This window comes from Geospiza fortis, unplaced genomic scaffold (genome assembly GCF_000277835.1).
Source record: "Geospiza fortis unplaced genomic scaffold, GeoFor_1.0 scaffold5, whole genome shotgun sequence".
NCBI classification, from domain to species: Eukaryota; Metazoa; Chordata; class Aves; order Passeriformes; family Thraupidae; genus Geospiza; species Geospiza fortis.
Window position 1 is genome coordinate 1,447,523 of NW_005054421.1, and position 12,174 is coordinate 1,459,696.

Below are 12,174 nucleotides of genomic sequence, written 5' to 3' on the forward strand. Positions count from 1 at the left end.
GAAGACACTTTTGCATCCACATTTTAACCATATTTTGCTGTTAAGAGCATGCAGGCAATAGCTGTGTGAACTGAAAGACAAACTAATTTTCATTACAAAGTCCTTCAGACAGGATACAAAAGGATTTTGTAAAAGGACAAACAACTTACTTTGTTGCTCCCCTTTGCAGGATGCAGCACAGAAGAAAGAGGGGGGAAAAAAGAAATATTAGTTATATTTATTTTACATGCATTCAGCCTAACTTGTGCAGTTCTGGAAATGGCTCAAACCAAATGAGGAACTGACTCAGGGAACATTCACTGAATCCTGCAGTCAGACAGCTTCCAGAGGAGCACAGGACATTCACAAAGGACTTAAATGTTCAGCAGAGCTGTTTTCCTCACTGCACAAACATTGCAACCTGGTGCAAACCAGGAGCAGCTCCTGGGAAGTCGCTGGATACAAATACAAGGGAGAAGAAAAGGAGGCCTGAAGTGATGATGGATGGGATGGGATGGGATGGGATGGGATGGGATGGGATGGGATGGGATGGGATGGGATGGGAGCCAGAGGGATTTTCATGTGTTGGTGACACTGAACTTCCAGTACTCAAAGCAACCAGCTGGGCTGAGCCTTCCACGACAGCCATTCCCTACAACTTACCAGCTAATGGAAAGTTTCAAGATTCAAAGCATTTTAAAAAGCAAATGTTAAATTTTTAGATTAGTAATAAAAATAAGGAGGAGATGGCATGGGGGGCATGGGGGGAGAAGGAATGGGCGGTGCTAACAAGGTAAAGTGTGCAGAGCAGTTACGACAAACATCTGGGCTATTATTTCGGTTTAATTGTGAGTTTTGCCATGAGCTGGCATGAACAGTGTATATTATACAGTGGGAAGCCAGCCAAAATAAACACCAGCCTACACCAGTTGAGAAATACAGTCTGGAAAGGTTAGTCACAACGTTGTAGTCATTTTTTAACAAAAAAAGGAGGGTTTTGGATGCATCGGTCCAGAAAGCCAGCAGCAAAGTCAGCTGGTAAATGGATATCCCATTTCAAAGTGAATTGGCCACAGGATGATTTATATCAAGCAAGCTGACTTGCATATGGTTTGGAAAAATAAAAACACTGATTCATTGCTATCTGGGTGTCTGTCAAAGCCCACGGCCTCACAAAGGCAAATGGATTGGGAAGGAGGAGACTTGGAAACTGCAGAGAATTCAGAGCAACACTGAGGGCTGATCAGAGGTAATTCATAGGACAGTGAATATGGGAACACAGCCACTGTGCATCCCCATGGACAGAGGGACAGGGAAAACAAGCACAATGAAGCAAGGAAATGGAGAAGGGGGTGATATATGGCCTTAAAATATTAATGAGATTTGCTTAGTCAAAAAGAAAGATTATAAATCTAGAACCTTGGACTTTAGCTTACAGGATTAAATGAGCAGCAGAGACTCCATATTAGTGGCAGCAAGTACTGAGCCCCATCACCACTGTAATCAAACAACTGTGTGTAGCACTACTAAAAAAAATCAGCAGAAAATGAATCTTCTTAGTTGAGAGATTTGTCCTTGGTGAGAACTCAGAACACAGCTCTTTAATCAGCGCCAGATTCCTACTTCTCCTTTAGTTTTCATTTCCAAGCAGCAACTCTGCTTCTGGTGCCAAAGCCCTGGATACTCAGAGTTCCCAGCTGTGCCTCACAGGTAAAAGAGAGAGAAGTTCACTCTGGGAAGGGGCTGAGGCACCTCTTTGCCTTTTCAACTCTGGGATCATGAAGTTGGGGGGAAGCACTAAAGGAAACTCAAATTGCTGCCATTTCCTACTTAAAAACACAGTCTCTGAATCTTTGAAGGAGGATAAAAGACTGGGAGGTGTCTCTAAAACAATTTTAAATTGTCAGAGGAAGGTGTGAAACTGAGGAGCATGCACAGGATTTTCATGAAATGCTGCTCATTTTTATTTAGGATTCACTGGATCTACTAAGACACCTGGAGCCTTGGAGATTTTGTTTTGCAAAATTCAAAACTTTGAACAGCAGACTCACAGTCCACATTTGAACCTCCTTAGGAATAAAGTTTTGGAGGCCTAGAGTAGCACAGAGCATCTTTGCTGAACAGCCTGATAAACTACTGGGCAAATTTCAAACTACAGGCATTTGGAACAATAATATTTACTCTTTTGTAATGTAAAGATAATTCCAGCTCAAAGGAGAACTGTATTTTGACTCCCTTCTACGTCTTTCAAGGAAAGTCTCTCATCTTGCATCTAAGACTCTTCTGACAGACCAACTTTAAACAAAACCAAGAATTCTTTATAAACATATTTTGAATACCAAGTATTTTTAAGGAGAAGGGAGAGACAGGAAGACAGAAGAGAAGTTCAGAAATCCAACTAGTCTGTCTTGTTTAAGGATAAAGTACCAGATATACCAATATGTTAAAGACATCCCAGAACACAAGATTAAACCAGGGCCAGCAAGAGTCTTTTGTGAAATCATCATTAAAACCTAAGCAAGAAAAACCCACAGCAACACAGAATATTGGTCCAAGTAATCAATTAGGTAACCTCTCATAACAAATCCTTGTTACAGGGCTTCTGATATTCTTAGGTAGGAACAGATCTACTGCAACAGGCAACATATGAAAAGTCACCAACACTGTTTTACTTTCTAAAGGTAAAGTCTCAGGTACCTGGTAGGTCTCCTGCTAAATGCATATTTGCACTATTCTCTAAAAAAATCACTATTACCATAATCACTGTTTATTTCTATAATAAGTGGAGAATTCACTAGTATAAGAATTTCTTATTTATCTTTTAATGGCAGTCTTGAAACTTTGTATGAAGAGAAGAAGCTGAGCTTGTTTGCATGAATAGCTCCTGGAGGAGATGCAGACAGAATTGTACCAGAAGCTGTGCAGGCATCACAATCAGGGCAAGAAAAAGATGAAGAGAGAAGACAGCACAACACCCTGGACTCAAGGAACTTGGCCTTCCCATGCAAAACAACCAGGAAGAAGAGCAAATTCATGAGAATCAAAGCATCATTCCTCAGAGCAGATCTTCTGCCAAAGGCATCCAGCACTCACTGCAGAAAGGTGAGCTGTGAATTACAGAAACTTTAAAGGCTCAAATGCCAGGTATTTCTGCTAGTCAGCCTTCTCTTTGGATACATCTCAAACCTTCACTTGAAGTAAAACACCAAGACATCCTGGTCCAAAAAATATTAAATAGTAGCTGGACATATTCTGTTTCCCAACTTTCTGTCATTTCTAGTAAATGAATAGAGGCTTTTTTATTGTATCCTGTTCAATTTGCTCCACATGATGATTAGCTGAGTAAAATTGCCTTTGGAAAGGTTTAGCATGTGTTTCATACACAAAAAATGATGCAGTGAATAAGTAAAATAAATATACATGATTGTCTGGAATGCCTCTGTCAGTTCTGTAATCCAGAGCTTGAGGGAATAAACTCTTCAAAGCACATCTTTACCTTAGGAAAACATTAATAGAAACAATGAAGCTCAGGAAACCCCAAATTGCTCAATGCTTTTACTACACAGATCCAATGAAAAACACATTGGAAGCTTTGGTTTGTGGTTGGTTGGATTTTCTACATTGAGGTTTGACGCACAAATTGGTCTTAAAATATTTCATTATTAATATTTTAGAATTACCACAGTACAATGAAAAAGCTGCTCTTTGTTGAGATATCTGCATCAGACACTATGTTTTCCCAGATGATACAGTTGTTTTTTGGACTCAAACAGAGCAGCTACTGGCAAAGCAGTGAGCTTTAACTTACTGAGGATTTATCAGGATAGACACCGGCTCGTAGCAGAGATGCCTTCCAGCTATCCACCTCCTCTTGGGAGTCACAGGCTAGCTCAAGGAAACGGTAATCCTTGTAAACATTCCTAGAACAAAGAGCACCACATTGTAAAACTAACATTTTACTGCTCTCTATCATGCACATAGCATTTAAAATTAAAAATCATTTGGGATCAGAAATGACTCGGTAATTGTTGTGCACAACTGACTTTATGGGACAGGTGCTTGTTTAATAATTACATGGAGTACTTAAAAATATCTTTGAATGCTACAGCACAGCTCTGGAAAGAATAATCACCTAAAAGCACCGTGAAACTACCTAAAATCAATTTTCTTGCTGTTGCTGAAACAGAGCACTTTCAGGGAAAAAAGGGTGTTGTGATGAAGAGGACAAACACATAAGACATGCCAACATAACAGCACAGCTTGTGATGGATTGCTGCTGTAAGCAATAAATACCAAAATCATCACTGATGCAACTTCTTCCCATGTGAAGTCCTTTCAGGCCAGTTTATACCCTTTCCAGTTTTTAGACATCATCAGTAAAAGAGGAAAAAACCAGCAATGATAATCAAGATATTTTTAAACAAACAAAACAAACCTCAGATGTCTCTCATCATAGTAAGAAAACTGGGACATGTTTAAATCAAACCTCTCACAGGTAGTTCATGTAATGAGATAAATACAGGGAATCACTTAATGGAAGAAAAGAGAAAGAAGGGAAAATACATCTGTAGGAAGGTGGTGCTTGTAAATTCTTCAGTACACAGAACAGATTTTCCCCTCACGGTTTAGCCATTAGTTTCTGAATTCCAATTCTATACACAGAGCAGATCACTGTAAATTTGTCAGCCAACAGTCTTTTTAGGAAAGGCCATGAGCTCAGCTGAAAAGGGTTAGGAAAGCACATTTTGCTAGATCTCAACAGTTGCACAAGGATCAATCTTCCATCCCAACTAGAGTGTTTTCTTCCCTCAGCAAGCTGTGGAGGAGAGGGGTTGATGGAGATTGCTTCACTCTCAATGACAAGGGGCCTTTTGGTTTCATTGTGCAACTACAGAGGTCATTTCTCCCACATGTTCTGAGAGAGAAAAAACCTGAATTCACTGTAGAACAAGGAAATAAAGCTATTATTGTCACTGCCTAGACAAATTTCTTTAGCATTCAGGGACTGGTGGGATTTCACTGCCACACTGCTGGAACACAACTGACTTGATGTAATTCCCACTCACAGCAGTGATTTTCTCTTAACCATCAATGTCACCAGGCATCTCACAGCCTTGCTTTTTAGGGGGAGGAAACAGGTTTAAAAAAGGTAAAAAAAGTGTAATTGAACCTGAGCATGAAGCAGCCATGACACCAAATCATTAAATTATCACCTATGAAACCACAGCCCAGCAACCAGAGCACACCCACTCTGAAGAGAGCAAATTCAGATATTTTTTAGCAGGCTCATAGGTTGAATTCAAAACTGCAAAGAATAAAGGACATACTCAGAATTATTTCCTTACATTGGTGATTCAATTCTCACCAAATTCAAAGGGTAAATCTGAGCACCAGGCTTGCACTGGTCCCTTCAAAAACCCAGACTGGAGGTGCCACCAGGGCGTTTCCTTTCCACAGAAACCAGCCCCAAAGGTCACAGAGAGGCACTAATGGGCCTGATAGCACAGTTTAGCCAAAGCCACTGACAGGATAAACAACTGAAAGTTCTGTGGATTCTTTTATTGATTGAGAAATTTAAAATTAATCCTTTTTCTCCCCCGACTCCAAAAATACTAATCCTGTCTTAAAGCAAATAATAGCCTGGATGACCTTATCAGATGCTGTTACCTTAAACTGAGCAAACACTTGAATTTTATTCAATTTGCAATATTGCGGAACCCCAAGTCAGCATTTACTGAACAAAAAAAAAAAAAAAAAGAAGCATAATGAAATTGCCAGAGGAAAAAAAATGCTTTAATTTATTGTTAGGAGAAACTTCTACTGAGATAAGCTTTTCTGGCTAAGATAATGAAGCAGCTATAACTTTGAAGAACTAGGAAGCTGAAATGGTAAAAGGGTATTCTCAGCAAAGATGACTAAAAATAACAATAGAGCAAATAAAGGCTGTAAACCACAGTGATAGGGAAGTTCCAAAAACACTTATCTGCAAGAGCAAAACAACATGACACCAGCTTGTGAAAACATTTTTTCAGGCCTGTCATGTTATATATTACACTTTTTGGCATTTTGTGGCTGTGCGAGCAGGGATTTCAGCCAGGCACTCTGAACACATGGGAGCTGACAGTCCTGCATTCTGTCTCTGTGCCAGGACTTCTCCTGGGGCTGGGGACACCTCATGGCCAGCAGCTGATGTCCCCACATCTCCCAGGCCCTTCTTTCTCCCTGTAGGACCTGAGAGCTCTTTTTTGTGCTGCTGATTCTATTCCACCACCACTGCCAAAGACGCAGCACGTGTGAGGGTCTGAAGGATGCACACCCTGAGTGCTCCCAGCATTGTCCCAGCAGGGCAGCTGACGGGATGCTTGTCCCCCAGCTGGATTCCTTGCTGCTAGACTGCCCCTGCCTGTCTTTCTCCCAGAAAGGCTGACAAGCAAAGGAACTTTTCAAAGGGAAAAAAAAAGCCAAAGTAACTTCTTTCAGTAACTTCTGAAAAGAGTGTGTCCTTTTCCTGTTACCAGTGGAATCTTACAAAAACACATTAACATGTTTTACTCATTAGGAATGCACTGGCGTCTCGTGGAAAGCTGTAAAAACCTTCTTGAAAACAATTCAGATTTTCTGTTTTCTTCTCTCTTCCACTTCTTAAAATTGCTGAAGACATCAGCACAGCACCAGTTACTACTCAAGCCTCACCTGGGTTCTCCATATGGAATACTGTGAAGTCATGTTCTCACCCTCACCTCTAGAGCAGCTAAATGGGATGTTGGACATCAAAGACTATGACAGAATAAAGGATACCAGGAAAGATGGACTGTCAACAATACCAATCCTGCTGATATTCAGGTATCTGTAAATCTAAGGGACTACAGAAACAAGATAGATACAGAAAATGGGAACATGCCTAGAAGTACTATCTGCAAGTAGTATTTCCCTTGAACATTTAACATTTCTTAAATGTGAACACATAATTGAGGAAACAGCAAAGCTGTGTGCATCTACCACATCTATCTACTCCATTTCCTCCTGGAGTCTCATCACTGTAATTTAAATATCATGCATAATACATGAAAATATAACTATAGTGGCATATCTGGAAATCAACATAATAGTGATAACACTGCCTTTCCTTCCCAGAGTGAAAAATACAAAAGGCTACCATTTGTTATCTGCAGATTTTTATTGTAGTCTAGATAAATAAACCTCAACATGGAACTGCATTTCTATTAAAAATACAACATAATTGTAGCCCCACATTTGTCTTCACAGAGAGAAGTAGGGCACAATCCTTCCCAAGAATATTTCTGGGTTTCACATTCTCTGAACCTCAGAGAAAGAAAACACAATTCTTATCGTTTGCTGTGCCTGTGTTTGTGCAAAAGCAGAATGCAATAATGGAGATGGTTTACCCACAGTGATGGTGTTTTGCTTCCTTGGCCTCTCAGAGCCAGGTGTGTGTGTTAGGACTGTTGGGTGACAGTCATCAGATGAGTGCAGTGTGAGCAGTTGTGTGCAGAGTGAGAGCTTGGCAGATTCAGTTTTAAATGTATAGAATAATATAGTATAATAAAGTAATTAATTAACCTTCTAATATCCATGGAGTCAGATACATCATTCTCTGCCCTTGACGGGGCCATCACAGCATTGCAATACATAATTACTCATGAGGATGAACAGACAATTGGACTCAAAGCATCATTTCCAGTTCTGGAAGGTTCCACACTCAGGACATGCCTTCTCTAGGCCAGGCCCATCACCTTGAGGTCCAGCAGCCACCCAGCTGTGACTTTGCTTACCCTACAGCTTCTTCACTTTATTTTCACCTTGACTTCTTGATTCCTTTACTCTGTATATTTCAGGGCCTAATACAGAAGTGTCCATAGGTGTTTCCTGAACTCCTCCCACCAAGAAAAAATCCTAACACGACTGGATTAAGGTATTTGAAAGTGCCCAAGGGGAAAGTGAGAGATGCCAGGCAAGTTTGAAGACTGACCCAGGTGTGAGTTACTGAGATTTCCCTCCCAGCCACCCTGAAGCCTGGGCTGTCAGCACTGCCTAGGGAAGGCTTGACTACCTATAAACCAAATCTCTGCAGTCCAGGGGCAGGGACTGAACAACACACCTGGAAATCACCCAGAAAGAAGAGCCCTTGCAACACCAGGGGGTTCCCTCCATGGTGGCTGCACATCAGAACGTGCTGAGCACATCCCCTGCTGCACATCAACAGGGACTGTACCTCTTGCAATTTCTTAATACTAAGATAAGGTTAAATATTTATCTCCAGCAAGCCTAGAGAATTTGGAAGGACAACCACATTCCAAGCCCAGTTAACATGTGTGATTATATATTAATGCATACTCACATATAAGCATGTGTATGGAGAGTTTTTAGGTTGAGCTGGATCTGGATTTCACTAGCCAAAGTTGTACTGGATATGCATAAAATTTATTTTCATAGAGAGAAAATACAAACCAAAATTAATTAAAAATGCATTTACTCTTGCCAATTTGGGAGGAGACAGAACAACCATTACACAGCAAGAATAGTGACATTTTTTAGAACTGGACCTATAAACTACTTAAATGCTCCAAAGAACACAAACCCATATTTAGCTTCAGCAGACACATTGACACAAGGGAAGCTACTCACAGACTGAAAGATAAAGGAATACCTTCTTTTACAGGGATTTCAAAGTGACTTTTTTGTAAACATCTTGTCTCTATTAGGATGGAAACAGAACTGAACATTAGAAATCTAGAACTATATGCAAATTGGTCCCATTTCATTCCATGAAAAACACAAAAGATTCAATTCTTAGGTATTTCACACTTGATTGAAATTGAAAACACACAGAATATGGGTTTAATGGATAGTCACCTAAAATGAAAAGAGGAGAAAATAAAAGAATCCAGACACTCCAGCTACTGGGAAAGGTAATCTTGGATGAAATTGTACATTTTCTATCTCTTCAACCTGTAACTACACTGTGCACACTCTGCTTATTCAAATTTAGTCTTAGTCTGTGATTTTGGACACCTGTAATAGCACAATGGCTGGTCTGAGCACATGCACCTTTTTTTTTTTTTTTTCCAAATACAAAAGCTCTACCAGAAGCTCTGCAAATCATATATTTTGAAGACACAAAAATGGCCATCTGCTCTGAGTTAACAGCAGTGACTAACATTTTCTATCAAGGCATACCATTTCAGATCACTCCAGTATGAATGCTAATTAAAATTAATTACACATGACTCTGAAGATTCTTTTTTTTCTTAATATCCAGAAAAGCCAAGAAGACAATCTCTGAGACAATGTCATGAAATAATTACACTTAGGGATTTTGCCATCTGTGTCATGTGAGTGCTCTCCCAAAAGCATATGAATCTTTTCAAGTACACACATCCAAATCACACAGAAACCCCGTCAACTTTCAGGTGCAAATGAACAGAAGATGTGCTGCTCAGTACATAGGCCAGCCTTGGCAATGAAGTATCTCGAGTCCTATATGTAACCCAGAACAGAAATGCAGCCAAAACTAACAGCACACAGGCCAAAATCCACAGTAGTAACAGGGACTGCCACTAAAATATTCCAGCAGTCCCTGGAGGAGAAGGTTTCATGCCTTTGGTGGTGAGGGATGGAAGCCTGGCCTGGAATCTGCCTGGGGCCACACAGACACAAAAGCTGCCCCCAGCTGTCAATACCTGCACCATACTCTCTCTTATTTGTCATGTAAAAAAATACTTGTCAATAATGACAAAACAGAATATATTCCAAAAAAACCCCTTTTTCTTTTTTCTTTTTTTTTTTTAATAAGGGAAAGCTGTTGGTAGTAAAGGCTAGCTATTCCTTGGGTTTGTATATTTTTCCTGTTCTAAAATATTGTACTCTCCAGCATTTTAGGAATTTGTTTAGAAATGTTAGCAGCTTATTTTCTGGATTAAATTTGTAGGGCTTTTTAATTAAACAGATTCTCTCTCTCCCATTTTGAACAGAGAGGGCTCTGAATAGCTTACAGTCCAGCTCTTCCTGGGGCTTAGCTTTCTGAGTAATTCAAAAACAGTAACTAAACATACATCTCATTTTAGGCTTTCTCCTTTAGCCTGGCTTCTATCCAACACCTCCTCTGACCCGGTCTCCTTTCACTAGTTCCCTTTATTTTGGCTCTTGCCCAATTTCCCTTATATATGGATAGCAGTTAACCAGTTGCTGCCCATGGCCAGAAATTCAGTACTTACAGCTCTGGTACATTTGGAATCCCAGAAACAATTTGTGCTCCATCCCCTTCCAGAGCAACCCACAGCCAACAACATTTATGCAAAAGATGCAGTGCTACCTCTCACTGAGCAGACACAGAGACATTTCCTGGGTCCTACCAGACACCACAGCTCCCTGTGCAATATGATTCCTGACAGACAGAGTGTACTCAGGAGTCAGGAGCTACAATTCCTCATCTGGCAGTTCTATTTTCAGTCCTATTGTGTGCCCTCCAAATGGCCTTTTGCTTGCCCTCCTCTGGACATTCATCTGTCTGTCACATTAAAGAGCTGTTTTTACAGACAGGCAGCTCTGGAGCAGGGATGGCAGATTCTGTCCCACTGCTTCATGATTCCTGAGGGGCATTTTGCTCTCAGGAACCCACTCTTGTGAAGCAAAAGGAACAGTTCTGTGCTTTGCACTGCTCCTCACACCTCTCTATCACACAGACCACAGAGGTGAGGAAAGCAACACCATTACTCAGCTTCATCTGGGTCCTGGTGATGCCTCAGGTTTGAGCTTTTACATTTTTCACATTCTGTTCTGCTTTAGTGGCTGGGTCTGGGCTTCATATGAGGGGATGGTGAGCTCTGTGCACAGAGCAGGGAGACAAAACAATTCCTGCTCCAGCTGGGGACCAAGGACAAATGATCCAAATCTCAGCCCAAGAGCACAAACACCGTGGGCTGGAGAGAGAAAAACAAGCAGGATGGGACTGCATGGGCTGGAGCTGGAATTGGACAATTAACTCCAATATGCAAATGGAGCAGAACTTATAAAAGAATCAGACTCCATGACCAGTCATCCATTTTGTGACCATTTTGGGCTCATCTGGGGTGTAGCTGGGCTCTTGTGCTGCCCAAGGTGGATCCATTGAGGCCTTTAATAAATCCCTACTTTATTCTTTAGCTCTGTCCAGCCTCTGTTCTAGGTCAGCCTTCTCAATGCATCACTGGTTGGGCAAGAAAGGAAAAGACACAAGAACTGGTGGCATCTTCTTCTGCAAGGAAGGCAGAATTTCCCACATTGGTTCTGCTCCTCTGGCTCCAAGGACAGCAGTGAGTCTGAAGAGGAGCAGAGGAAGGCTGCAGATCAGGGACTCTCCACCAGGTAACCCTTCCTCACTCTGTGGTTGCTGCTCCCACTATTGGTAGAGAAAGTTTGAAAATTCACCAAATTAACAGACACTTCAGCCTACTCCCATTTATAACCCCCCAAACCTGTACCTAGTAGAATCCCTACTCCTCTAAAAGAGAATTCATCTCTCCAGAGTTGGAGAAGAGGTGGAAAGAAGTTTTTTATGTGCTTCTAGCAAATGAAGACAGGTTTTTAAACTCAACGTAATTTCTTCAATTAAAAGGGAAGTAGTATATAAATTGAGGTAGAATACAATAATACAACAATTTATTGACCAGTAAATCAGGGGAAAAGTGTAATTAGGCTAATGCAAAGGCAAGAGATTACTTTAGAACAACAGACAATCTGTCAAAACAGTACCATGTGGATCAAAAGGACAAGATCAATGACTGCTTGCCCTTCTCAGGGGAGATGGAGAGGTAGGACTTGCACAGATCCTTAAGGGAGACATATTTAAGACCACAGTTCTTGTCTCAGCCTACTGTACTTGGGTAACAGAAAAAGCACCAAGAAGTGAGTAATTTTTACAAGAACTACATGGAGAATAAATCAAGTATTTGGAATTAAATCCTGTAAACTTTCTGGGATGGACAGAATTTGCTTTCTTTGTTCTTGAGCTCTGAACAAGAGTCTTACCCACTCAGCAATGAGAACATAACAGATTAATCTACTGAATGTGAGCTGAGATGCTGACAAAATCCTCTCTTGTCCATTCTCAGCTCTGCCTACAAAGTCAGTGGCTACATCTACACAACTTCACAGTAAGCTCTACAGCAGTACTGCAAACATTCTTTCTTTCCCTCT

At 40.8% G+C, this 12,174-nt stretch overlaps 1 protein-coding gene across 1 annotated transcript in view; it reads right to left on the bottom strand.

The window, feature by feature from the left end:
- DNM3 (dynamin 3) overlaps positions 1-12,174 on the bottom strand; it is a 155,096-nt gene that overhangs the window by 51,986 nt on the left and 90,936 nt on the right. Inside the window, exons 16-17 of the mRNA XM_014309328.2 lie at positions 3,788-3,899; positions 150-161 (exon numbers count right to left, since the gene is read on the bottom strand). Coding sequence (XP_014164803.1) covers positions 150-161; positions 3,788-3,899 — 124 coding nt within the window. The remainder of the gene's footprint in view (positions 1-149; positions 162-3,787; positions 3,900-12,174) is intronic.